The 24,973-nt window shown below is 36.6% G+C and overlaps 1 protein-coding gene and 1 pseudogene across 1 annotated transcript; both read right to left on the bottom strand.

The window, feature by feature from the left end:
* Positions 1-9,261: 9,261 nt before the first annotated feature.
* Positions 9,262-11,301, bottom strand: LOC143580056 (glucan endo-1,3-beta-glucosidase 8 pseudogene; annotated as a pseudogene).
* A 647-nt stretch (positions 11,302-11,948) lies between these two features.
* LOC143579861 (protein CELLULOSE SYNTHASE INTERACTIVE 1-like) lies at positions 11,949-22,626 on the bottom strand. Its single transcript, XM_077063044.1, has 7 exons — positions 22,545-22,626; positions 21,827-21,900; positions 17,784-20,832; positions 14,498-17,045; positions 13,205-13,659; positions 12,916-13,032; positions 11,949-12,268 (listed from the first exon to the last, which is right to left on the bottom strand). The coding sequence occupies exons 1-7, from the start codon at positions 22,611-22,613 to the stop codon at positions 12,128-12,130; spliced, it is 6,453 nt and encodes a 2,150-aa protein (XP_076919159.1). The 5' UTR covers positions 22,614-22,626; the 3' UTR covers positions 11,949-12,127.
* Between the last annotated feature and the right edge of the window lie 2,347 nt (positions 22,627-24,973).

Below are 24,973 nucleotides of genomic sequence, written 5' to 3'. Positions count from 1 at the left end.
AACGGCCAGACTTAACGGGGTTAGTGTGATCGGGTTTAAATGCAAGTGAAATTAAACCACAGGGTTGAAAATCACAAATTTAAAACTATTAGACTAAAATTGCAGATTTGAACAAACCACATGGACAAAAACCGCAGTTTACTCAACTTTTTGGTTATACATAAGATGCTGCGAGTTTTTTTTTTCATATTTATTTATTTAATTTAATTTATGACTTTTTAGTGTTCAAAGGTTACAAAATGAAAATGGTATATATAAATAACTTTTTAGCAGCATCGGCTCTACGGATCAAAATGCATTGGAGACTCAGAACACATCATGCTTATTAAAACCAAGGACTAAGAAAGCTTCAAGAGATGCTTCTAAATCTGATTAGGGTCAAAGTAGAGGTGTAAAAGAACCGGTTTCACCCAAACCGGCCCAAACCGTCAATTTCAAGACCGGTTCCTCTTAAAATCTACCAAACCGGTTTTAAAACCAAACCGGTTTATAAACCGGACCAAACCAACGTGACAAGGCTGACATATCTTGCTTCTAAACTAGTTTATAAACCGAACCGGTTTAAGTCAAACCGATTTTTACCAGCCGTTGACCAAACCGGTTTGATTTATAAGCCGGTTCGGTTTGGGTTTAAAACCAGTTTTGTACACCTCTAGTTCAAAGTTACAAGTCTTTTTGAGACCATTAACAACTACTAGACACCTTGTTGCTAAAATGGACAAGTCACAATAGTTTATTTGTGGACTCACTCGTCTTCTAAGATATTCTTTGTCACTCATCGGGTTATTCAACATCGACCTTCTTTTGGGGAGCTTATTTTTCAACGTGAAGGCCATGAAATGTTTTTCAATAATTCACGACAATTGTCTTCCAAATGCTGCTTTTACCACCCCTCACCAACGCATGTTCTCCTTCGCGGATCATACAAGGTTTAACATTTGTTTGTTACTTCTCTTTTACCAAAATAGATTATTTGTTCCTCATGCTAACTTTCAGAAGACAAAGTTAGCACTTGACATTAATTTGAAACATGCATGTGCCATGTCCTTGGTTTAACACACCATGATCTATCATCTATGGGTCCATCTCCTATGCTACTACGAGTAATTCCGACTATTATATTATTTTTGTTAACGATTTTTCTCTGTTCATGTGGTTTTTTAACCTTTTACAGGCAAAATCCAAATTTTCATCTTCTGGGTGTTTTCCTTGATTTTGTACAGACGCAAGTCTTATGCAAGGCCAAAGCTTTTCAAAGAGAAATGGTGGTACATAATATATGAAGCATCAAATACGCTCTCTATTTATAGAAAATGACACTCACCAACAACTATTGTGCCCTTCACTCCTCAACAGAAGTCGAGTGTCACATCACTAAAAAAGGTCTAGCCATGCTCTTTAGTGCTCATGCCCACACACTTTATGAGTTGATGCTTTTAGTTTAGCCGCACGTATTATCAACCAGTTGCCCACTAAACTGTTTGGAAAACAGGAGTACATGACTCCTTTTGGTTTGCTGTCCAATAATGCCCCTAACTATAATAACTTTTGTATATTCGTTTGCTGAGTGTTCAATTGCTTACGTGATTATAAATGGGAATCCGCATTATCTAGCGTATTTTTATTGGCTACAGCACTCAATACAAAGGTTATTGTATCCGATTACTTACCGCATTTATACAACTCGACATGTTGAGTTTGATGAAACCAGGTTTCCTCTCCACGAAGCTATCTCCTATTGAATGGCTACATTAATTCTCTTCAAGTATCTCGATGAAGTTCCTACACAACAACCTGTTGTTCCTATACAGCAGGTTCCTACACAACAGCCACAACCAATCACTATCCACTCTGCCCAATGTCAATAGAGAGTTTTGCGTGCTGAGGCTCTTGCTGAACCCACTGCCATGTTGACCCAAAAGAGAGAACCAGGAACAGTGGCGGATCCAGGAATTTTTTCGAGTGGGTTCACTGTTCGGTTCAGTTTTACGGTTCGGGTCGTTTCAACTGTTCTGGTCGGTCAAGGTTTATCACATAATAAAACTACGATATAATAACACATAATATCTCTTAATATTCATAATGCCTACAAATTAAAATTTAAATATAGCCTTCGTTCCACAGTATGGTAAAATGATGGATACACTTACATTATTAATAATAACATCGCGAGAAAAATTCACATCGAAGCATGAAAAAAACAATCTACAATCAAAATAATTAGTTAATGATAACATTAATCCCATATCATCTGATCAACATTCACCATACGTTTTACAAATCTAGTCAAATTAATGTGCTACCTTATATTTCAAATAGTGTAGAATTTGAAGTCTTTTCAACTGTTTGTATTGTTAAACTAATATTACAGAATACCATATAATTAATCCTATGATATTATTACTTAACGTTTTTGTGTTGGTAAGATTGTGGTCAAGAATGCGGTAAATGACAAAGAAATATAAATTACATATTAATGCTTGTGCCTAACCAAAAATCAAAACATTACAAATCGAATCATCTGTCATTTTTATGTTTTTTTAAGAAGCCTACTATTGATTCTCACGGGTTAGCCAACGGTTCAGGACTAGAGAACCTAATAAATTATTTAACAAAAATAACTATCATGTTCTAATGGGTTAAATTTAACGAGTTCTAACGGATAGCTATATCTGGTTCTCTATCTTCATTTTATAGATTAAGAATTTAAGATGAATTGTTCTGTTAGTAGTGTTTAACAAATATTTTATTACAAATTATTTTAATATGCATATTACATATTTTATACACCTGCACATTGGTTCTATCCAGTTTTCACAAAGTGACTTGCTATATTAAAATCCCAACCTACGTGCTTTTGAATTAAGAACAAAATTGCCTAATTCAATTAACAAACATAGGTTCTGAATCCACCTTCAAACATACACAGCCCCACCATTCTCTATGTTTAATGTGTGGAGAGGGCTGGGGGGCTGGATAAGCAAAAATCCTAATAAGTTAACTAGTAAAAACAATACAAAGAGAATAAAAACATGCTTAGAGTGGGAATTGAACCTGGGTTGTTAGATTAGGAAAAAGGGATGTTTACCATTGAGCTAGGGCTTCATTTTGTTTGTGCGTTCACCCACAAGATATATGTGGGTTCACTCTCATATTTTATATAGGTGTTCCATATAAAAATCGAAACTCAGTGGGTTCCCGTGAACCCGCTCTCGTATATGCCCACACATTTTATGAGTTGATGCTTTTAGTTTGGCCGCACGTATTATCAACCAGTTCCACTAAACTGTTCGGAAAACAGGAGTACAGGACTCCTTTTGGTTTGCTGTCCAATAACGCCCCTAACTATAATAACTTTTGTATATTCGTTTGCGAAGTGTTCAATTGCTTACGTGATTATAAACGGAAATCCACGATATCTAGTGTATTTTTATTGGCTACAGCACTCAATACAAAGGTTATTGTATCCGATTACTTACCGCATTCATACAACTCGACATGTTGAGTTTGATGAAACCACGTATCCGTTCTCCACGAAGATATCTCCTATCGTCATCGCCGACACCACCACTGCAATAATCAATGGTACCGTCGCCACCTTCTCTATCCCACTACCGTCATCGCCGACACCACCGCCTCAGTCACCACCATCGTCATTGGCACAGCCTCCACCACCAGGGTCTCCGTCGCCGCAACCAATAATTGTCACCACTAGTCGCCATAAAATAAATATAGTGGGTGAACCTATCTTGATACTTCTTTTATAAAACGACTCATTTCAAGCTAAGCTAATTCTAGTCCAACCAATTTTGACCCGAGCCAAAGTAATTTTATAAATTGGTAGATATGTTCTGACCCAAACTCATTTTCACTCAAACCCGGTTTTACCCGAACCAAAGATAATGTTTTATGCCTTTAGCAGTGTGTATCCAGACATACATAATGCTAGATTTAACATGCAGCCTCTTGGCCACTAAAGGAGAAATTTTAGAACACTACAATCACCATTATCAGTTCAACACAAAATAATGCAGCATTTAACAAGCTCTAAAACAGTAAATTGTGACAAATTAGGTGGTCAAAAGCGCAAGCAGGAAGCAAAAATACACAACAGTTAAAACAGAAAAAGACATATATGTTGACTAGCGTATAAGTAGTTGCGTATATGTTTAGTTAGCGTGTATGTTAGTTAACGCATATGTTTAGTTAGTTAGCGTATATGTTTAGTTAGTTAGCGTATATGTTTAGTTGTCTATAAATACTTGATTGTAATCACTTTTAGAATGTGAATGAGAACCATTATTTGAATGATTTCAATATATGATGATAGAAAATGAATAGCATTCCACAAATATAATAAAAACACTTGTAATTAGGCAATCAGCAACGAACTAAAATTATTCTATTAAATTAAATTAAATTAAACCCTAATAAACTTAGTAGCAAGTGGTAAGGAAATGAATGAATAAGAGAAATTGGGATACCTGAATTCTGGTGTAGAGTGGTAGAAGAGATCGACAGCTTCATTAGGTGATGAAGAAGAAGTAACAACATTGCTGCTGTTGCTACTCGGACCTCTTTGATGTTGAAGGTCAGAGAAGCATCCTCCCATTCTTAAGTAAGTTCGATCATGATGAACATCTTATTATAATAGAATTGGGAATTTCTCATTCAAATTGTTTCGAAACTCATCAGCGTACCATCTTTCCAACTCAAGGAAAAAGGTACCTGTATGTATGTCATATATTTAAAATGGCATGGGTGTGCCCAAACCCGATGGATATAAGCCGGGTATGAGATTAGGATTTAAATTTTTTCTTATGTATGGTATTACTATTAGACGATACCACGTCCGATTACCCGAAAACGTATACCCGTTTACCTGAATCATATACCCGAACTTTGTATTTTATAGGTCGTAAAGCATATATATAAAAAAAACTAGTTTTTTTACCGGGGCAGTTGTCAAAACCCCAACATTGCTTTACAATAGTGAATTGATACGAATTCGGTCGGTATGGGTTACGTTCGTTACAATATAGACATCGTTGGTAAAATTTGAGAGTTAAAACCAAAAAAATTAATGCGTCAAATTAACATATAAAAAAAACGATGTTTATTTGGTCGTGTGGTAAAATCCAAGCATTGTCGGTCCAATTAAGGCGGTAATTTGACACAAATTCGGCCGGTTTCAATTACGTTCGTTACTAAACAGGAGCTAAAAATGAAAAAATATATATATATAAAAATTGACGTGGACCAGTGGCCAATTGGGGGGGGGGTGTCGGCTGGTAAACTAGTGCATTGGTAAAACCATAGCGTTGTCGGCCACGTGCATTGAGGTAGCGAGTCTACGCGAATTCGGTCGGTTTCCGTCAGGTTCGTTTTGGTACCAAAGTAAAAAAAGTTGACTTTAATTTGGTCAATTTCCATTATGTTCGTTATGTTATCTGAACTAAATAAAAAAAACAAAATTCACGGACTAATATGATGTCACCAAGTGGCCCAATTGTTGCGCCCCTATGTGGATGCCAGTGGGACATCGGTTGGTAAATTTGCGTTTTGTTGAAACCCGAGTGTTATCGGTCACGGACGTTAAGGCAGTGCGTCTAGGCAAATTCGATCGGTTTCCGTCATGTTCGTTATAGTGCCGGAACTTAAAAAAAATGACGTTTTCTTGGTTTCTATTACGTTAGTTAGCAACTCAACTAAATAAAACAAATAAAAAACACTAACAAAATTCATGGACTAATTAGGTGCCGCCAAGTGCCACTTGCGTGGACACCAATTCGGTTGGTTTCGGCTACATTTGTTACAGTTCGGAGCTAAGAAAAGGATAAAATATAAAAATTGAGCAGACCAATGGATCGGGCAATGGTAAAACAGAGCGTTGTCGGTCCCGGGCGTTGAGTGGACCAATGGGGTGGCGTCGGTCGGTAAACTGAGGCATTGGTAAAACCTGAACGTTGTTAGTCCCGGGCGTTGAGGCAGTAAGTCTATACGAATACGGTCGATTTCTTTCACGTTCGTTACGATATCGGAATTAAAACAACAAAAAAACATAATTGACGTTTGGTTGGCTTCCGTTATGTTTGTTACGATACTAAACAAAAAAATCCATGGACAAGTTAGGTGCCGCCAAGTGGCCCAATAACGGCTTAGCGGCACCAAACTTCTTTATTTATATATATTAGATAATTATATAAAAAATTATTTATTGTAATGCATATACATATGGAGTGCATTATATTTAATTTGTAATAATTTTTGTATTAATAAAAGGTATAAAAGAATTATAATGATAAAAAATGTATTTCAAAATCCCAATGGGGTATACCTGATTCCCACGGATATGCCCAATACCCGACGGGTAATGAGCCGGGTATGGTATACGGTTTTACAAACGGGTATGGATATGGGATTACGGATTACCAATACCTGGCCCTAACTTGACCCGTTGTCAACCCTAGACTCGGTTTAAAACACAAATTCAACGTATATTAGTGAAAAATGATGAAAATTATGACAACCTATGAATTTTATGCACATTCTGTTGAAGTTAAAGGGCATGATTTGCGACTAACTCAACATATCTAGTGCAATGCATCAAAGCTTCACTGAGATTTTCATTTAGACACCATTCATTCAATTTTAAATGAAAAATGATAGTATGTTTCAAGTTATCATGCTTTACTTAACGATGATACAATTTTAAAAGTAGTGGTCAATTGTTTTGATATTTGTATTATGGGTCTAGATAGATACTCATACATACATACATTCATACATATATATTTGACAAAAGAAACAAATAATGAATAATTACGAGAGTAAATGTGAAAAAATGAAATCATGGGATTATGTGATTCCAAATCACAAAGGCATGTGACGTGCGTGCCCTAATCGAAAATTCATAATCAAACAGAGGAGTCAAATTAAACCAATACCGACCAACTTCTGCGTGTACTCGTCGTAATGTACAGTAGCTTCAAACATGTAATGCATTTAACCCGTCTCACCGCAACGCGCATATACAATTACTTGTTGGGTTTCATGATACTCTAGATCGTTATCAATAATGATAATGATTATCTGTAAAGGATTCGGATTGACCCAAGGATTTTCAAATTTCTAAAACTAGTTGGTAGTAATTGTTTGTGCATAAAAAGACGTTTTCTTTCTTCTTTTTTTTTATTTTTTTATTTTCCCCTTCAATTAGGTTTATTGTCCACATCACATGAGTTAACGTACCCATAATGAGTGGTTAAGGTAAGTGGGAAGTCATATTCTAGACTCGCTTACTTAATCAAACGAGACATTAATCTTTGTAGTTGATGAATTTTAGTCTTTGTTTTATTTAAGTTATATTAGGAACGCGGTATTAGACCGATTAATGAACCTAATCTGTATTTTCAAAATCAATAAAATGGATAGGAATCGGATATATTGGAGATGATCATCGGGGGAGTTGATTTTTCTCATAATTGAGTTTGCTTTCTTTTATTTATTCTTTTTAGCTTTTACGTCTTTGCTGGTAAACAATGATTCTAAAAACGATCACTTTTTATTTGCTTCAACGTAAATGCACTCTGGTATACTTTTATTATCACGTATCTTCTGTACAATTTCTGCTTCTCTTCTAATAAATCACATTCACACTGTGTTGACCAAGACTAAGTCAATGGGCTTATGATATTGCTATGGATAGGATAAGTATGTATCTAAACTACGTCTACTATTTTGGGATAAACATACGTAATGGGGGTGACGTGCTCTTCTTTATTTTCCTAATAAAATAATTAAAAGAAGTTAATCAATATTGCAAATTAATCATGGATCTAGTCTTGTGATATGAATACGATTAGATGTGATTTACATTATGGAATGGACGATTACGTTAATGAACCAAGTGTGTGAGTTGAGAGAACAATTGGGCAGCGTAACATTATGTTACTTTAAGGAATGAACTTCGTTAATTAGAAAATAGGCTACAGGGGTATATATAAGAGACGACTCATTCGTTCGACACTTCGACATGCCATTTGTTATACAAACCATAACGAATGGATTGCATACATTAACTCTCATACGTTAACTCATTTGTTAAACAACCTTAACGAATAAGACCAAATCACGCAGACTCATTTGTTATTATAACACTAACGAATGAGTCTTTACATTATTTACTAAAATAACCCTTATACATTATCTAATACCAAAAAAACATTAATACAAGGACCAAAAAGCCAAAACGATACATTAACATTAGTTACTAGGATAAGTGGGAAGTGAAAGTGGCGCTTTCCCATATGTGAAGAATCTACAATTGAAGGCAAAAATCTAGATAATAACATTAAACAACATTCACATTCACAATACCAAGGTGAAGAGGACTAGTAGTCCATGATCGATTGAATCGACCGTCAAGACATCAGCCAGCATTCTTAACATTTCACATGATTAGCTATAAATAGAAGACTTGCGCATTCACAAGTCTTCACAAAGAAGAATTCAAACTATAAATTATTTGTAGAAGAGATTAAAGTTTGAGAAAAAAAAAACTTTTTCAAGCACCAACTTACATTGTGTATTTGAGGGGTCATCACTAGAGGTTATTTTTGCATTTTATAAGTGGTGATTAATCAGTTTGTTGATGATATGAGAGTGGAGCATACTATCTTGATATAGTGTTGTTTTGTATTGGGTTGGGAAATTATATCTCAATACAAAGTTTATCTTCATTGAGAGATTACATTATAGTATTTGAGAGGGTTCAGTATCTTGGCATAGTGAACATATTGGAGAATGTGAAGCTAGAAACTTTGTTTATCTAGTGAAAAAGGTGATCACTTCTTTTGAAGAGTGAGATGATTGTATAGGTGATCACAACCATTTAAGGAGACGACAATGAAGAAAACTCTTGACCGGCAGATTGGGGAGCGAACATAGAGTGAATTAGTTAATATTCATTTAAACCTCTATAAATCGGTTATGCCATATCTATCCCTAAACTCTTTACCTATTTGCATTTACTTTTATAAGCTGTGAAAAAATAGTTTAACAAAGTCATTATTTCATTAAAACCGAACTACCCCTTTCCTAACTTTCTACATTTGTATTCATGCTTCTTCATTTAATATATGAACGAACGAACATAAACGAAGTCAGACCAGATAATTCACAAATGATTTGTTGAGTGTTTCCTCTACAAACTTTTGCGGTTTGAGTTACCAAAAGCATCTACACACATAACACTACACTTTACAATAACACCAACAAGCTGAACAAACCAGCTACAACACTAATTCCGACCATGTTCCGGCAACCACCACTCATCAACTCCACCGGAAACAGACACTCGCTGGTCGACAAATTCTTGGTGGTAATCTTCGCAGCCCCGTTAAACTCGCAAGCCTCCACACTCTGCTGACTCATCTGGAAATACATATTAAACGCATACGACACATTCTCCCGTTCACTCAAACTACTACACGTCGATCCAGACGACAAACTCGTGCAATCACTCAAACTACAAGCAAACTCCAAGTCACTCATAACCCTACTCAAATTCTTCATGTCATCATTCAACATGCACCATTGGTTTTCCAAATACTTGACATGTTTACCACCCACTGGCATCTTTTCATTGCCTTCACCGGAGAAATCTATAGGGAACTTGGGTTGCCCGTCGTAGTGAAATATTCCCCAGTGGCGTTCGAAGTACCCCGGAGCAATACTCTTTTTATTCTCGTCGGTTAAACTGAAAAGATAAACTTCTATGTAGCCCGGGTGTAATGGTGTCCCTTTATTTTTACTTGCTAGCTTTTTTAATAAGCCATGGTAGAACTTTTGTGCCATTTTAATGTTCGCTTGTTTATGTCCGTTTGTGGGCCACCCGATCTCCCCCACAATGATTTTGATGTCGCTAACACCCGCTTTCGTAAGCGAATACGTTAGCGTGTCGAGGTTGGCGTCGAACATGTTGGTGTACCGTATATTTTGGTCTTGGACGCCTCTGCCACTGCCTTCGAAGAACGCGAATTCGATGGGGAAATCCTCGTTTTCGTAGAGGCTAAGGAAAGGGTAGATGTTGACCATGAATGGGCAGTTGTGTTGGTCTAGGAATCTTGATATTTTGACCATCACGTCTCGGATTTCGGGACGGAAGTTGCCGGCTGAGGGACCCACGGTGCCGGAGTCATAGACGTCGGCGTTTTGAGGGATGGTGGCTTTGATTTTGTGGCCTAGACCGGCTTTGTTGAGAGCTCTTTGTACGTTTTTCAGGGCTGGGAATATGGTTTTCTCAAAGGCTCCTTTGTATGCTTTTAAAAATGGCTCGTTACCAACTGCTATATACCTGTATATATTAGTTTATTTTCATCATCATATATAACACATTGCGAAATGTGCATATGCATGTATACGCGCATGCATAAGTGTGTGCATATATGTAGGGCTGTAAACAAGTCGAGCTAAATCATTTTGAGATTAGCTGGGCTTGTTCATCTTAATGAACAAAATATTGAGCATAAATACAGTTCATAAAAAGCTTTAGCCAGCTTATTTATTGTAGAAGGTAATTATAAATTTTTTACGCATATTGATATGTATATATTATTAAAAAGTAATATTTTTAACATAAAGATAAACATTGGACAGAATTCATAAATTAGAAAATCCATAATTTAAATATCTACTGAATTTGTGTTATTTTTCTACGTATTAATAATTGGGGTTTAATTTAAACAAGCCAGCTAAATAGCATAATGAGTTGAGCTTATTTTGGCTCAAGCTCGGTTGGTTTACAAACCGAGTCGGCTTGGCTTGTTTACAAATTGAGATGGCTTGGCTCGTTTACAAATGAGCACATTTCAAGCGAGTTTTTTCAAACGGGCCACAAATTTTTTAAAGGATGCCGTATATGCATGTAGAAATGTACGTACGTATATGTTGGCCTTACTTGATATTAACACCGCCATGATCACGCAAATGATCGCTAACATTTTCTTTGATATAATCCTGGACGGCGCCAAAATCATCGCTAAATTCTTTGAGATTAAGGTTAGGGATACCAAGCATGACTTCGATACCCGTTCCAGCAAAATGACCAACGGTCCAATGGTCTGAATCGAAAAGCTTCACCTTCTTTATCTTATTGTCTTTAAGAATCTGAACGATATATTTAGGGTCCAGAGGTGTGGATGCCTGAGTACCCCAATTCACGCCTAAACAATAGACACACTTGGTGGCTAAAAACACACAAAAGCATGTGATCAATATCAAGACCATGGCTCGAGCCATGGTTCGATATATAGGGTGCACCAAATGATCGTTAAATTGGTTTGCACCCTTGGGAACTATAAGAAACGTGGATTGCACAACACAAGGGGCTTGGAGGCAATGATATGTTGATTGTATTTTTATTACTTTTTTTTTTTGGGTGTTTGGGGGGGGGGGGGTAGAGAGAGGTAGATTATTATTATTATTGTGATATTTTCTTCGGGTATTTTGGAGGTTTGGTTTCAGATTCTTTTTGACAGATAGATTTCCATCAGTAACTTCTTTCTAAATTTAGTATGTCTACACTAGCTTTAAACCGATTACCCTTCAAATGCGGTTCAAATTCCTTATTCTTTCTAAATTTCAGTTTGAAGCTAGTGTAGACATACTAAATTTAGAAAGAAGTTATTGATGGAAATCTATCTGCCAAAAAGAATGTGAGGTTGTTTATTGTCAGGTGGTTGAGGGTTCACTACTGTTCACAAGAACATCAATAAATCTAGCTAGAAAACACAAATGTACTTCCATATTATTATCAAATTACATTAGAAGACAATAAACTTGTAACTAAACATCTCAACATCAAAAAACAAAATGTGAAGCAATGATAAATAACCACAATATAATATATAATTCATCAACAACGTTCTCGTTACTTTGGTAACAATTGTCAAATAAAGTTTAAAAGCACCTCACATCTCACAAGCAATGACATAAAAAACCGAAGCCAAACGTACTAGTTTACAACACGAGTAAAATAAATCAAAGCTATACGTTGAAATCTACAAAACAGAACGATCACAAATCTTTCAAAAGGAATTATAAACAAACAGGGCTTGATGGTATGTTACTTGTTTGACCATTGAAATTCTATTTCCAAATTCCTTGAGGCCCCACTTTTGCTCTCGGGCAACAAAGTGTACTCGCCCGCCACTACACCCAACATCACAACTCGGTCAATCTGGATCGTTACTTTGCCAAATGAACTCTGCATGTTTTAAAAAAATTGTTAGCTTATGAGTGACTTGATTTGTGTGCTTTATCTCTAACGAGTGAAATATATTAAAAGTTATGCCATAAAGGAAACAAGTGACACATTAAAACGGAAAAAAACAAAATTATGATTAGGGGTATGCATGAAACCAAAATAACCAAAATAACCAAGCCCAAAAAAGACAACGGTTTGGTTCTCCTGTTTTTGCGTATGTGATTAAAACCAAAAAAAAATGAAATGGACCAAATTTATGGATTTTCATTTTTTATTTTGATCTTTAAGTAGTTTATAAGAATTTAATAAATAGCGTAACCCATATTTCTAGCCCAAATGTATAATAATCAATTAATTGTTAACTAACAAAAACAATTAGACCTAAATTTATTATTTTGGACCATTTTATTTTCATGGCCCAAAAAATTCAAGTCTATATAGCAAAACCGAAAAAAACGAAAACTGGAACCCAGAATAACCAAAACCGAGCCTTTTCAAAACCAAAATTTGTTGGGTTTTAGATCAAAATCAGTCCAAACCGACCTATGCACACCCCTTAATTACGATTGTAATATAAAATTTTATGCAATCATATGACAATTTTTATTGATCTCGGTTTTCCAACTAGCTTATGTTGAAACTCTTACCTTCCCCATCTTGCTTTTATTTTTGCACGAGATATGTAACTTCTGGCCTTTTGGAGGACTTTCAAAGGACCACACAAAGCTCTCGTCCCACTCGGGATTAGGGCCCGTAGAGACAACCTGAAAAGCAAATATCCGATACTAGTGTCAGTTAAAAAGTTGGTGATACAGGGTTAAGTATTTGGTTTTGGAATGTATTGAAATCATAGTTTCTAAGGCTTCCTTGTAATATATATAAATTGTTATTCAATGATGCAATTCAGTATTTCATTATCTTACATCTAGATCATACCTTGGTTTGCCTTGATGGAGTGCTGCCGAGTGTAAGTTTACAGTAAGCACTCGGGTTTCCAACCGACTGTTTCATATTATTTCCACGTTTAATTATTACAGTTAATGTCCCGGGTAAGCACTGCAACAAAAGCTCAGCTTTTTCTTGAAACCGGGGTGGGCCCGACTGGATCAAGTACTGCAACAAGGGTATTGCATCTGCAGCAGCATTTGATTGGGATCTGGACACGTCAGCAGGGCATGCAGACCAAGCTTGCCTCAGAAGAAATAATGCATCCAATGCAGCTTCTTGTGTTGCTTCTGATCCGGTTTTGAGCGATGAAAACAAGTGTGGAATGCTTAAGGTTGCCGGTTCTGTGGCTCTTAACCGTGGGAAGTTTCCAAAAAGTGCATTTAGGGCTTTTAAATACTCCTCATTCACAGTTCCTGTTGCCCATAAATCCTTTTCGATAGCAGCTGCGCCACCATTTGATAATAAGAGATTGAATTATTTCACAGGATATTACATGCTTTACAAATTTTGTAATTTGGTACTCAATACATGGTTTACATGTTTTATATTACAGTTATTACTTTTGCTCACCTGCATCTAATTAATTAATCGTTTCGAAGTTAACTTCTATTATGCTGATTTGTTTTGACAGTGCATAAACTACCGAAACAAATGTCTTGCTCTGTACTACTAGATCATTTATATTAGAATTGCTAGAGAAATGGTGTGCATGAAACCGAAAAAAGTTATCTGGAACCTACATAACCGAACCCAAGCAAAAACCGACAGTTTGGTTTCACGATTTCGAAAAAAGCAAATTTTTGGTTCGGCTTCAGTTTTGCATGCAACTAAAATCGAAAAACTGAACTGAACAGAATTTATGGTTTTTCATTTTTTATTATGAGTGTAAAGTAATTTATAAGAATTTAATAAATAGTGTAACCCTAATATATTAGTTCAAACGTATAATAAGCAAATAATCATTAACTAACAAAAAGATTTAGACACAAAGTTGTAGGCCCAAATTCATTATTTTGGGCCAAGTTTTTTGGACAAAAATTTCAAGCCCAAACAATAAAAACAAAAAAAAACGAAACCAGACGGTTTAAAAACTCAAATTGAATATTCAGTTTTTGGTTCAGTTTGAGCCCAAAACCGGCCCATGCACACCCTGGTATACTTTATAAAAAACATTTTGACCATTTGCACATGTAGTACTAGCTAGAACATAATTATAATGTAATTCCAGTGTAAATATGGGGAAAAAAACTGTAATGAAGTAAAAGTAATGATCTAATTTACCAGTTATAGCTCTGACGGTCTCGCTAGATGCATACTCTTGGATCGTATTGTTAGAAAACAGAAGCTTAATAAACATTGCTGACTGGACTGATGTATCTGTATCACTTGAACCAATCAGATCAAGTACAACTTGGACCCCTCCAGCTTCTGCAACTGCTCTTTTATTGGACCGACTATACATAACAAGATTTTGCAAAGCACAAATAGCCACAACTTTCATTTCTTCTGAAGGTTGATCCTCAAGCACATTCACCAAAGCACGACACGCTGAAACCGCATCAGCCGATCGCGCCAGTGTCTCGTTTTGAAATAAATCTCCAAGAGCAAGAGTTGCTAATAATCTAGCTTGTTGAGCTTGAGTTTGCGGGTCCAAAAGGTACTGTGAAAGTGGTAAGATAGCTAACTTGGTTGCTTTAGTTTCTCTGATTTTAACACTGTTTAATAGAACTTCCAACAACCTTGCAGCGGTTTCCTCACATTGATGACACCTCAGAAGTTCCAAAAGAGCCTCGATTGCACCACTTTCTGCCATGGCTACCGAGCTACTGGAATCATCACTTTCAAGTACTAGAAGAGCATTTAACGCACCGATAACTGTGGCTTCAGAGCCTGAACGAAGTAACCGTACCAACACTGCAATGGGTACTTCTAGATAAAACTCAGAACTGAACTGTAGAATACTAGATAAAACAGCAGCAGCAGACTCCCATAATGTGTGAGGAAGAGAAGGATCAGCAAGTAATATGACTTTTGACAGCTCAGCAACACCGCCCTCTTTTGCAATCTCATTAGGCCACGTCACTGCAATGCTGACAAGAGCCTTCACAGCTCGTTGCTGCAAAATGGGAATACCAGAACCGAGAACACGCATTAACGGGCCGATTACTTGCTGTGAAATAGGATCTTTTTGGTAATGTTCTTCTAGAAGCAGATGAGATAAAAGCTCGGCTGATAACTGCTGGACAGCTGGAGCAGGTGAATCAAGTAACGGGATGAGCGGTTCAATGGCTTGGTGAGAGGTCAAAGAATAGTCCGCACGACACTGTGGATGCTCCAAGATGTTTACCAGGACCTGCAAAGCACTATGTTGACCATCAGGTCCAAACTCTGGCTTAGTCAGCAACATGAAAAACGGTTCAACTACTTTTGCGGCAGATGGACCTTTTGCTATAGTAGCATTGTTGGTTAGTATTCTAAGCAATTCAGCAAACGCAGCACACAGGAAATCTGGTGGTCCTTCATGTAGGATATCAAGTACACACTCAATCACACCAGCTTTCACCATTTCCATCTTACACGAAGGTCTGTCTTTTCCTAATTTAACAAGAGCTCTAGAACTTGCTTCATGAAGCATATAGTTTCTGCCATAGAGTAACCCTACAAGAGGTATTATCGCACCGTGCGCAGCAACTAACTCTGCCAAATTTTCATCATCCACAAGTCTTTCAAGTGCACGTACAACCGAATGCTGAGCTGGACTTAACTCAGACACAAGCAGCGAGATCAATGGTTCCACACACCGAGCAGCAGCAATGGTGGATCTGATTCTTGTATTTCCAAAAAGTACACAACACAACTCTGCAGCATCACCTTTCAGGTCCATTGAACAATTAGAAGAAAGAATCCTACAAAGAACATCAACCGCGTTCATTTCAACATCTGCAACAGCAAGAGCCCCTGATGGATTATCACTCAGCAATCTAACTAATGCAGCAATAGCAGCATGCTGTTCTTTCTCCAGCCCAGTATTTAAAACTTCCACCAATGGTTGAACCGCTTGTCTAGCAGAATCTGCATTTCTAATATGGTCAGCACAAAACACGTTCTCGAGTGCTTTAGCAGCACTATATCGGGCACCCCTTCCACCCATTCTTAACACAGCTATGAGCTGACTCACAGCACCAAATGCTGACTCGTGTCTCCTTATTTCAGCAGTGCTAAATAGGATACCGAGTAATTCAGTAGCAGCTCCCTCTGCAACTTCTTGTGGGCCCAGTGAAAGATACTTTGTTAATGCTTCTAACGCACCAGACTCAACCATAGCAATCGTATTTGAAGGGCAGTCGTTTCCGAGCTGAATTAGTAGCCCGAGTGCCAGATACGGTGCACCTGGACGGTCGGGAATGGGTTTGAGTAGATCAACAAGAGCTGGTATTGCCTTTCTAGAAGTAGCACCGACTCTAATATCATCAACTCTGAATAACCTTTCAAGAGCAGTCTGCTCAGGGTAAGGAACCAAAGAAAACTCTTCTGATAACTCTAGAAGATCATGTATATCAGCATCAGCACATCCAAGAAGTGAAATGAGACCGACTGCGGCTCCGGAGTTGGCAACTGACAAAAGGGTTCCCCTGCTTCCGTTGCTGACTAGGCTTGCGGTAGCTTGTGCTGCGAAATACCTGTTGGCCGGCTCCTCTGACCTCAATAAATTAGCAAGGGTCGGTATGGCTTTGATTGTCGCATTTGCGCGTATGATATCTCTGTCTTGAAACAAAATCGCCAGTAGTAGTGCACATATCCAGATGCTATTATCCTCGTAACCGTCAAACTGCATGAAAAAAAATTATTAAACATTCATGGTACCAATTGTTGAGTATCAAACATTAGGCAATGTGGATTTGCCAAAGATGCATAGGAATAGGCCTGTCAACAAACCGAACAAACATGAACAGGACATGCACGTATTCGTTCGTTAAGACAAAAAACGTGTTCACGTTTGTTTACAGTGTAAACGAACATAAAAACGAATATAACTGAAGACAGTTGAACAAATATAACTAAATATAGCTGAAGACAGATGAACGAACATAACTTTCCCAGAACCAATTAAAAGTAAACGTGAGCATCAGTCTGATGGGTCTAAACGATAAATAAATCTAGACTAAATTTACTGGGTGATGCTTAAATTCATACAGCTAGACTAAATGGTAATGGGCCTAATAAAATAATATATAATTAGGCAAACTTAAAACAAATGTAAATTAAGAAACATAAATGAACTTTCACGAGCATAAATGAATGAATGAGACATGTATTCACTTCCGTTCATATAACTAAATGAACAAAAATTTTATTCATGTTTGTTTGTTTATTAAATAAAAGAAAATAAACAAACTTCTCACCGTTGGTCCGTTTACAGGTTAACAAAGGAATGAGAGCAATGTATACTGCAATTATGCATTATGTAAGAAAATCTGGAAGGCTTGGAATATAAATTAAAAAGAAAAACATCAAGAAATTTGGTTACAATTTGAATCACACGAAATTAACAAACTTTAGGTTGTACCTGACCATACTGCGACAAACACTGAGAGATTCTCTCAGTAAGGATTTCTACAGCTCCAGCCTCCACAATTTCAACTTTACTTTTGTTATCATAACTAGCAATAGCAGATAGTAACCATATAGCAATATTAGTGCCATATATAACTGATGTACTGGTCTCTTTTTCACCAGCCATTGCTTCTTCAGAACCTCTGTAGATACTAACAAAACCTTTATCCTCCATATCTCCCAAATGAGAACCTTTTGGCAAAGTTAGCATTGAAAAAAGTGATCGAATTAGACGCGTATGCAGTTGCACTTCTTGGAGATTCTCAACAACACTTTGAATATTGACTTTTGTGGCACAAACAAGGAGTGCAGTTCCACCAGTTTTCAAAGTTGGATTTGAAGAATGGATGACCCTATTTGCAATAGATGAAATGCAACCAGAACTACTTGTGATTGCGTTTCCAAGAACTACACACTGTGAATGACAAAGCCTTGACAATATTTCTATCGCCTTGTCTTGTAATTGAGGAGTTGCGTCAGCAATGCATGACACGATGGGGCTTATGCTATCTGGAGATTCAGCTAGAACTGTCCATGCAGGTTTGATGTGCCCAGATGAGCCTTTTAATCTTGACAAAATAGCGAGTGCATTTAGTGCCTCTGACATGGCAGCAGATCCACAATCAGTGGATTTGATGAAAGATACAAGTGCAAGAACCGTTCCACTGCGATTCACATAGTCCGTTAAGGCGGAATCTGTTTGACGTGAGTCAAGAAGCCGAGCAATTGCTGCCGCTGCATGGGTCCTACCCGTTGCATTACCTTCATGTAGAATTCTAGTAGCAGGCATAATGAACTCTTCAGGGACAACATTTTCTGAAACTTCAGAGTCCAACAAAAGGTTTGCTAATGCACAGAGAGCCTGTTCTGCAACTTGGACAACTGATGAGTTGGCAAGTGTTAGCAATGGAGTTAGTGCATCTCTAGCAACAGCTGCCATGTCATGGTTTTCTCTTATGGATAAAAATATTGCAGCAAGGCATCCAGAAGTTTCTGCCAATATGTACTCAGATTCAGAATTTAAGAGCTTCATCACAGAGTAAAGAGTCTTTACAGCAATGCTGCTTTCACGCAAGTCCTTTCGAGTATCAAAGATGCCAGCAAGAGCCGCTGCTGACTTGGCACGAGTCTCTTCTTTTGGAGAGTTTAAAATCTTGATAATTGTCTCGATTGCATCATTTGAAGCACTACCTTCACGCAATAAATCAGTAAGTGGGACCGCAGAAAGCAAACTTTTTAAAGCATCCAGAACATAAACCTTAGATTCTGGAAGATCACTGGTTAGCAATGCATTAAGTTGACTTATAGTTGCTGTGTCTGTTTTGTGAATCAAGTGGTTTAAAGTCTTTGAAGCAATCTCTTTCCCATTTGAGGTTCCGTTTTTTAATAGCCACAACAAAGAAGGAACAGCATCAGCACTCTCAACACATTCTCGTATATCTTCGCTGTGATTACAGAGATTCCCAAGAATCGTTGCAGAATCTTCTTTAGCTTTTGCAGATCCAGTTTCAAGAATTTGAACAAGTGGCGGTATGCCACCGGCAGCAGTGATGGCCCACTTGCTGTCATCATTCTCATTGGACAAAAGACAAAGTAATGCAACAGCACACTCTTGTTGCTGCTCTGATGAAAGCCCAAGAAGAGAAATCAACATCTGAATTCCCTCTCGACCCTGAAGAGCATACCACAAACTACCTTCATTTTTGCAGAGGATAAGTAGAGATTTTATCAACTCATCCTGAACTTCATTAGTTGCCATTGTGATTAAACCAACCAACAAGCGTTTCGAGTCAGCATTAGCAAGTCTTCTTGAGAGTATAGTGTTTCCATACAAACTTGCAAGAGCTTCGATCGTGCGTTCTTGAACCAAAAAGGGTAAATTCGGTTTAAACTGCTTGATTAAAGTCAACTCAACATCTGTAGGATCCGATGCTTTGCTAGTTTCTGCTTTGGCATCATATATCATAAGAGCAGAAGCTAAAGCCCCTAATGTATCAGCTATCTGTGCAGGTGAAGTGCACGATTCAAGACTTTGACCAAGGCTCGAGATTACATAAGATAAACCTCCAGAAATATTAGCAAGAGCACACATTGCATTTTCCTGTAAGGCTTGTGCATGCTCACCTTGCATAAATTCCTTTGAAGGAGCTATTGTAGCATTGATAAGAGAAGGAATACCATTAGAACTTGCAATATCCTTTCTTGCTTCTTTGCACTGAGCTGAAAGTGATTTTAAAGCAGCTGCTGCTTGTGCTCTTACTGGAGCTTCATTACCGGGGCCCAATAGCTTTAGAAGTAGTTTTGTAGCTTCAGCATCTATTATCCTATTACAAACAGCTGCATCATCCATCATCATGGATGCCAGAAGGCAACAAACATTTGCTTGAGTGCTGGATTCTTCAGCTGTAAGTAGCTTTACAAGTATATCCTCTCCGCCAGCTTGGATTGTTGCAGACCAAAACCCCTCAGTGCTGCTGCAAAGGTTTCTTAAAGCTCCAGTCAACAAATCATCAACTAAGTGTCCACCTTTGAACCCTTTTTCTAACTGCTTCCACAAAACTGGCACAACCCCTTCAGTGGAAAAGATTTTGGACCCAACATGATCTTTTGCTCCACCTTGAGAAACAGCATAAATGGTCTTTGCAGCTGCGATTCTTCCTTCTACTGAAGTTGACTTCAAAAGACCGAGAAGCGGAGGAATGCAGCCACCGAGCAATACTTTTACCCGTAGCTCGTTTTCCTTGCACAATGAGCCTAAAACAGTTGCTGCTTGCATCTTGACTCCAAGTGACCCTGATCTTAAAAGAGAGACTAATACTGGAATTGCTTGAGAATGAGAACCAACAGCACTAAATGCATTTGCACGTGTATCTATCAGCTCCAGCAACTGCTTTAAGTTATACCCTTTGTCTTGTGTAGATAATGAACTTTGTCGCAATTGCTCGATGCATTGGGCAACGCTTGCTAATGTCCCATCTGGATCCTCCATGTTACTGCCACCTCTGCATGCAGAAAAGAGAACACTCAACAAATATACAGCTGGCCTATCATGGCCTCAATTTTTTAAAATTCAAAAAAAAAATCTTATATATAATACGCTGGAACGTCACATTAAAAAAAATGTGCAATTATGGGATGATGCATCAAACTGGTTGCAATGCATGTAGTCTGCTCATCTATTAGCTAGAGTTTGGCAATTACATGAGAACTTTATAATCTTTCAGGAGAAATATATTCAAAATCAAACTAAATATCAGCAGGGAATATCTGAATTGGAAAATATTCACAGTCATTTACTTTTGCAAGGCCAATGTCTCATTTGTTAACCGTTACATATTGGAAAGTATACACCGGTACTTTAACTAAAGCTAAAGTAAACATTAAAAACTACCCATGCTTTACCACAAATAGTTTAAGAAGTGTATGCAAAAGATGACTAAACAAAAGCGGCAAAAAACTTCTGAAACTATTGGTCTGTATGATTAACAAGATTGTACAAATTCTCATTACAGAAACTGTGGTCTGCAATAGAAAGTTATGACATCATATATTACATTATTCTCCATTACAAAAAAAAAAAGTATTCTTTTGATTGGGACTCAAATTAAATAGAGTTAATTGGCTACCTAGATTTATGAAATCAAAATATTCCAACTTAAAACTCATATTCTGCATTAGCTGTTATTCTATGGTTCACATGCTTGCAAATTTAGCAATCTATAGGTACACTTGACAAGGATTATTCTGAACACAAAGCATGAAAATATGGATGGAACTCCGAGTTAAACCATAAAAAAGATGGAAAGGATAAAAAGAATATACATTATGCATATATATAACTATCCACTTGCAAAAGGACACTCCATTTTGGGCAAATAAACAAGATGGATACATTCAGTAGGAGAGAGAGAGACATACATACTACAATGAACAACTGTATAATAATTACTCAAATTAAATAACTAGGAACAAATTGCAGGAAGTAATTAAACTGACCTTGAGCCCATTTTTATGATTGATTGTGGAGTAGCAGGCTCTATATCATGAGGTCTAGTATCCCCATTTCTATCCTGCATTTGGTAAAGGAATAATGAAATTGTCAATAGTTGTAAGATATAACAAACCACAACTAAACTTGTTTTTGCCCCCCCTTAATTTGAGATATTTCAAGCCATCTTAATATTTCTTTTTCCTCTAATATCCCATAGCAGCATAGCTCAGCAGTTTGAAGCACTTTAATATTTTTCATATCAGTTTCAAAGCAGTCAAGTTTCAGTCTTGATATTCAATTGGTTAACATTAATTAAGTGCTACTGTTATAACAACAGAAAGAACAATAGGATACCACACACTATGAGCTATTAATATATATCATTTCTTCTCAAACAATCTGCCTTAATAAAAAAAAAATTAGAAAAAAGACTTGAGAGAATTGTGCAGTTATACCAACACCCCCATGGCATATCCAAATCAGAAAGAAAGTACAACTTAATCTTAATACGGCATTCATATAGGCATAAGAATACAGTCTTCCTCTAAAATCACAAGAGGCATAGAGCAGCACAAAATCAGAGTGACTGAAGCTGAACCATTTAGCTTAACTATGTTCATTGCAACCGGAAGTTCAAGCATCGCACTGCACGACTCAAAGTAGGTACTTGATGCTTGCATTATTACTGTTATTAAGTGATCTAGTAAAGAGTTGAGTAACTACCTGATCACTAGCGGCAAGACTACTCCCATTGCTGCTTGAAGAATACGCCCGACCTACAGCCGCCGCCATCTCGCTATAATAATAATAATAACAATAATAATAATAATAATAGTAATCCAAGTCTTACTTCAAATCAGATCCGCATCCAATCATATATGACAAATCTGAATACCTCTGCCTGTAGAAATCAAATGACCAAAAACTCATTAATTCCATTACGAACTAACCTAATTTCATCCATAAAACATCAGATCAGGTATCATTTTGTTTAATTATCAGAATTGGAATAACAGGTAATTACCTAGCTTAATTGTCGAATTGAAGCTAGCAAATTACAGATAGAGAGAGGCGTTTAGTATAGTAAAAATGAATGAATGAATGAAGAGAAAAGATCCGAAAGAAAGCAAATTGAATGAATGCAGTGAATGTAGGTTGGAGGAATATTGGTGTGAGGAGAGGAGATCTGGTGTTTAACGGATTTGATGGATCGTAGCAGGTAAGTGACGATGAGATGAGGAGAGAGAAAGAGTATGTGTCTCAAAATCACAGAAACAAAGAAAGAAAGAAGGCATGTGGGGTTTTACTACCGGACACATGACACTTCACATCAACTTGCTGCTGTTAGAACAACTTCACTAGTAAGCTTGTCTTCCTAATAATCTTTATTTTTTTATTATTATTATTATTATTATTATTATTGAAATAAGGAAATACTTGACATTTATTTAATTTAATTTAATATTTTAAATTTAGGGTGGTTATTATTTTATAACGTAACAATCTAATATAACTATCCTAATAAAAAAAATAACGAGGATAAGATGGAAATCTCACATTAATCCTTGGTCTAATCTCTCTTCTCATTTATCTTACCTATTCATGGGCTATGAGGTATAATTATTTTGGCATATGGGTTATAATATTTTTATAATTCACTAATCTCTCATCTCATTCATTCTATCTATCCATATATTATGGGGCAAAATAATTTCGACGAAGTAGGTTATAATTTCCTTTCTAATTCTCTAATCTCTTATCTCATTTATCATAGTTATCCATAGATAATTGGTCAAATACAGTGTTGGCAAATGTCGTATATAGAGAGATTTTTTTCGAATTTGTAAATTTGAGATTTTAGACTTATTATTATTTGTAGTATATAATTTGTTTTCTTTTTACCTTTAATTTTGTTTACTTATTTCAAATATTGGACCTTATTTATTTTTATAAGAGTTTTTATTTTAATTTTTATTTTCACTTTTAACCCTATACTTTTTCATCTTTTATAATTTTGTCACAAAACATTTTTATTTTTAACTTCAGGTTCCAACACTTTTCAACTTTTAATTTTAGTCCCTGGTAATTTTTTCTTTTACAAATTTTTCGTTTAACATTTCTGTTTGAATTTTGCGAGTTAACACACCGCAACGCTCGTGTGTGATTTAACTGTTTTCATCTGTTTTTCCACGTTTAGCGCTTCGATCCTAGGTTGACTTAATTATTTTTTTTTCTATGTTTTATGTTTGGTCTAAGTTTTACGTGTTAAGACACCACTATGGACGTTCGTGGTTGAACGCTTTTAAGTCTGCTTTTTGTTCAGTTAAACAATCCCTCCATAAAGCATGGGTCTAATGCAACATTTCAACGTTACATGTTTCAATGTTTTACGCCCCCACCACAACATGGGCCTTAATGCTAGTTTTATAGCATTTTTAACAAATTTGATTTTGTGTTTTTCAAACTTGTTATTTTATTTCCTTTTTAATAATAAACTATATAAAATATTTAGGTAATTTACTAAAAACACACCAAGCATTTCAGATGCATCACTGTAAACCAGCTCTTGAAACACATGTATCCGCTCGAGAACAATAATTAGACTATCTCCAATGAGGAAGAACAATGAAGTCCTTAGATGCCCTTAATGACATGGATTAATGACATGGATGAAAGAGAGAGTGAATAAAGCCTTTAGCTAAGGGCTTAAGAAATGAGAAGAAAATGATGTTTTGAGTGGAAACGAGAGATTCACATGATAATAGCTTGTTGCAAATGAGTACTTTTGAGGCTGGGCAGCTGATGTGGCATTAGGCAGGTAAGAAGGGCACATAGTAAGGCCACATTGCGTTGTGAATAGTCTTATGTTCTTTCTATAAACATAACTAAAATAAGGTTCTTATATAAGCTGATTGATGCAACTGTCTTTCATTAATATAAAAGCATTGTCTTTTATACATGATAGTATTAAATATTATTGTATCTTAGTAATATTCACTTTTTTTAATGGCGATCTTTTTGTGTTTAGGCTATCACACTTTTCAAATTTGGAGAATCTCGACACCCTAATCTGGCCAGACTATGTTGTTTTAACCGGGCTCACGCTAGCTTCAGAGTTTGACTTTGTGGTTTCCTCGGAAACCATACCATCG

The sequence above is a fragment of the Bidens hawaiensis genome, unplaced genomic scaffold, assembly GCF_021521415.1.
Source record: "Bidens hawaiensis isolate Kalapana, Puna unplaced genomic scaffold, B.hawaiensis_p1.1 tig00001463_1, whole genome shotgun sequence".
Taxonomy (NCBI): Eukaryota; Viridiplantae; Streptophyta; class Magnoliopsida; order Asterales; family Asteraceae; genus Bidens; species Bidens hawaiensis.
Note: the sequence above shows the minus strand (reverse complement) of the source record. Positions and strands in the feature narration are given on the sequence as shown.

Excerpts from the sequence above, each read along its gene's own strand:
- LOC143579861 (XM_077063044.1), bottom strand. The coding sequence starts at position 22,613 with ATGGCGGCGGCTGTAGGTCGGGCGTATTCTTCAAGCAGCAATGGGAGT. Across the intron at positions 20,833-21,826 it reads ATCATAAAAATGGGCTCAAG|AGGTGGCAGTAACATGGAGG; the intron begins GTCAGTTTAATT and ends TTCTGCATGCAG. Across the intron at positions 13,033-13,204 it reads CTCCATCAAGGCAAACCAAG|GTTGTCTCTACGGGCCCTAA; the intron begins GTATGATCTAGA and ends TTTGCTTTTCAG.